Here is a 3,499-nt window from a genome sequence, read left to right on the forward strand (position 1 = left end):
ATCTATCTATCTATCTTTGATCTATCTATCTATCTATCTTTGATCTATCTATCTATCTTTAATCTATCTATCTATCTATCTATCTATCTATAGGTGTATGGGGATTCTTATTCTCCTTCTTTCTATATGAAGAAGAGAGTCTTATTCTATGCAGCCATTCCTTAACTGCTTAGGCCAACGTGATAGCAATCAAGAGGAAGCAAAAATGAAAAGAAAGAAAGAAAACGACAGAAAGAAGGAAAGAAAAGAGAGAAGAACAACTAGATGAAGGGACGGAGCTATAAGAATCGAATACAACTCTCCCTCCTCTCTCATGCATTGCCTGTATGTATCTATCTACTGCATACGTACAAACGATCATCTTGGTCTATCAAGGCAGAAAGAAGAGAAGAGAAGTGAAGAGAAAGAACCGAATCCCCCTCCTCCTCCTCCTCTTCTTGCTACTATCGCATAAACAGAAAGAGAGAAGCCGAGAGGCACGTGTACATTCACCGCCCTATCTATCTACACATGAGGAAAGATAAGAAAGACATAGCCCAAGTAAAAAGCATGCAAGGAAGACATTTTTTCCTTCTCTCATTCCCATCTAAGATGATGGAGCATTCCTCTATTGTCTCATGGAATGAATAGATCCATCCTTCCGATCATCTTTTCTTTCCTTTCTTTATCTTCATTTCTGCTTCCAGCAAGTTGTTTCTTACCTTGTCTCCTTGAGAAAGAAGGATGAGGCGTACTATGATGCAGAGCCACGTGAGAAGCTCCGACTGCCTCTCTCTTGCTATTCGATGAGAAGACATACGAATCGCTATTCACATATCCTATCCTTCTTCTATCACTCCCTCCCCCATTCGCGTCTTGTTCTCCTCTTTTCTTCTCCTTCATATAAGAAGAATAAGAACATAGTAGATCTTTGTCGTTCTTCTCTCTTCTTTCCCCTTCACCTGCGACGCTGACTATCCCTATGGCTGTATTCTGTCTCTTCAACAGGGCGACCGCTCCACTATCCTTTCCTTTAGAGAGACCTGCCTGAGGCAAGAAAGCCTTCTGCTCCTCCTGCTGCTTAGGAGAAATCCCTATGACTGACGAGGAGTGATGAGGGGGCTCGTGAGACAGTCGCGTTGCCGTCGCCTTATATGCGGGTAAGTGTGTGAGACGTGAGTAGAACTTTAAAAGAGCGATAGGAGAGGCTGGGTGGAGGCGGTAAGGACAGAAGCAATTCTCTAGGAGAGTTAGCTCGCTTCTTCCTGAGAGAATTGTCGCGTGGTTCTCGCCAGGCATGCGATCAAACTGAAGGGACAGGAGAACAAGAAGAACGAAGGAAAAAGAATGAAAAAGAGAGAGAGAGAGAGAAAGAAGAGGAGTGAGAAGAAAGGCGATGATAGGAGAAGAGAGAATTGCACTGGCACAGACGTGGTGTATGTATGAGTTTGTAGAAGTATGTAAGAGAAAGAGAGATAGATCGTGTATATAGAGAGATACAGGGATAGGCGTGCGACTCTCTTTCGGAGTTTCTCGCTAAAGATAGACATAGATAGGTGTAGAGAATGTAAGGGGGGAGGTGGTTTCATACATGACTAGCTAGATAGCGAACTAGCTAGCTAGCTGCATGATAAGCTTCATGGAGAGATGATAGAGACACCCGATAGACATCCGCACGTCTCTCGTTTCTCTTTCTCTCATTCTTCTTCTTCATCCACCCTTCTCATTCCTGTCTCTCTCTCTCTCTCTCTTTTCCATCAGTAGATCCCAAAACAGAAGAGAAGAAAAAAAGAAAGAAGGCGAGAGATGAGGAAAGAAAGGAAAGAGAGCGGATGAAAGAGAAAGAGATAGATATCTTGGTTCCTGTCTATTCATTTTCTTTCGATTCCTGTACCTTAAGAGGAAGATAAGAAAGTTGGTACGCATTCCTTAGAGATTTCGCTAAAGCAAAGAGCTCATAGCCCATAGTCCAAGGAATGATCGTATCGCGATCTCCATGCTGTATATACAGCCGAAAATTTCGATAGGCATCTTCACATCCTTCAGGGATCTTCGTCTTGATCTCTGCAGAGAAAGCATAACACAAAAGAAGAAGAGAAAGAACAAGATGAAAAAGAAGAAGAGGACAGAAAAGACAGGAAGACGAAGAAAAGAAAGGAGACGAGATGTACGTCAGAGCTATACGGGGGAATGACCCTAAGCCAAGCATAAGATAAATACACAGGTTCGTTTCCGGTGTATGCACATACACCTGAAGGTCTTCATCTTTCTTTACACTTACATACACACAGCAACATACAGAAGAATCAGGAAAGAAAGAAATAGTGAAGAAAAGAAGAAGAGAACAAAAGAAAGAGAGAGAGAAAGAAAATGAATAAGAAGAGAGAGAGAAAGGACATGAGTAAGAAGAGAAAAGATGTATGTCTTTCTTGTCTGTTACTTCAATTGGCACGGGACAGGTAACGGATAGACGATAAGTGCAGAAGCCAGAAAAGGTAAGAAAGTTGAAAGCAAAAAAGAGAGAAAGAAAGAAGATACAGGTGACCTTGTCGTAAGACAGTAAAGAAGCGAGAGAAGAGAGGAACACCCTCAGTTCTACTCTTTGATCTAGACAGATATGAATTGTCCCTCCAGTGAATGATAGAAGATATCTCCCTTCGAATCTATTTATCTATCTATGTATCTCTCTATCTATCTTTAATCTATCTACCTATCTTTACTTGTTTATCTCTTCACCTGTCTGCCGAACTAACATAGGCACACATGGAGACAGACAGACAGACACCTATACAAAAGGCGTGTCCCTACATGAAAGACAACGAGGACATGTATGGAAATGCATGTGTATATGTATCTGCCTGTCTATCTCTCAATATAAGTGTATGTATGCCTGAATATTCATGCCGACAGAAAGAGAGAAAGAAGAGGGAAAGAGAGAAAGAGAGAAGGTGGGTAAGAGAGAGAAAGAGAGAGCGAGCTTACTATGAATAGATTCGAAGAGGCGTTTCATGGCGCTTTCATTGTTCCAATTGATTTGTCTGCTCACTAAAGCACTCGCAGCCCGACTGATCAAACCTCCACCCCCTACTGTCGCCGCTGCCACACGCGAGGCCATCGCTTGAATCGAAGTGAAAGGAGACAGCAATACCAATCGATTCACCTACAAGATACCACACAGAAACCGAAAGAGAGAGACACAGAGATCAAGAGACACGTCTATCCATCTATCTGTAATCTCTCTATCTGTCTTTGACCTGTCAGTCTATCTTTATTAATCTATCTATCCGCCGAGCTGCACATTCCACAGGCAGTATCATCTGCACAACTGCCTGCATCCTTCTTCATTACATACATCTATACATATATATAGCTAGANNAGATAGATAGACATCTCTGTCTTTTCTCCTTCCCCCCTCATCCATTCACATATCGACATTCATTCATATCTCCATGGAGCCCCACGTGAATCGCCAGACACGAGATGACCGTCTGAGGTGATGAGCCTTTTCTTTCTTTCTTT

The 3,499-nt window shown here is 42.3% G+C and overlaps 1 protein-coding gene across 1 annotated transcript in view; it reads right to left on the reverse strand.

Annotated features, from left to right (window-relative positions):
- Positions 1 to 702: 702 nt before the first annotated feature.
- Positions 703 to 3,499, reverse strand: part of CSUI_009960 (uncharacterized protein) — a gene marked incomplete at its 3' end in the record, with an annotated part of 3,151 nt that continues 354 nt past the window's right edge. Inside the window, exons 2-4 of the mRNA XM_068070068.1 lie at positions 2,962 to 3,139; positions 1,874 to 2,043; positions 703 to 1,287 (exon numbers count right to left, since the gene is read on the reverse strand). Of these exons, the coding sequence (XP_067917955.1) occupies positions 703 to 1,287; positions 1,874 to 2,043; positions 2,962 to 3,094 (888 nt within the window). The remainder of the gene's footprint in view (positions 1,288 to 1,873; positions 2,044 to 2,961; positions 3,140 to 3,499) is intronic.

Source organism: Cystoisospora suis, assembly GCF_002600585.1.
Source record: "Cystoisospora suis strain Wien I chromosome Unknown contig_6435, whole genome shotgun sequence".
NCBI classification, from domain to species: Eukaryota; Apicomplexa; class Conoidasida; order Eucoccidiorida; family Sarcocystidae; genus Cystoisospora; species Cystoisospora suis.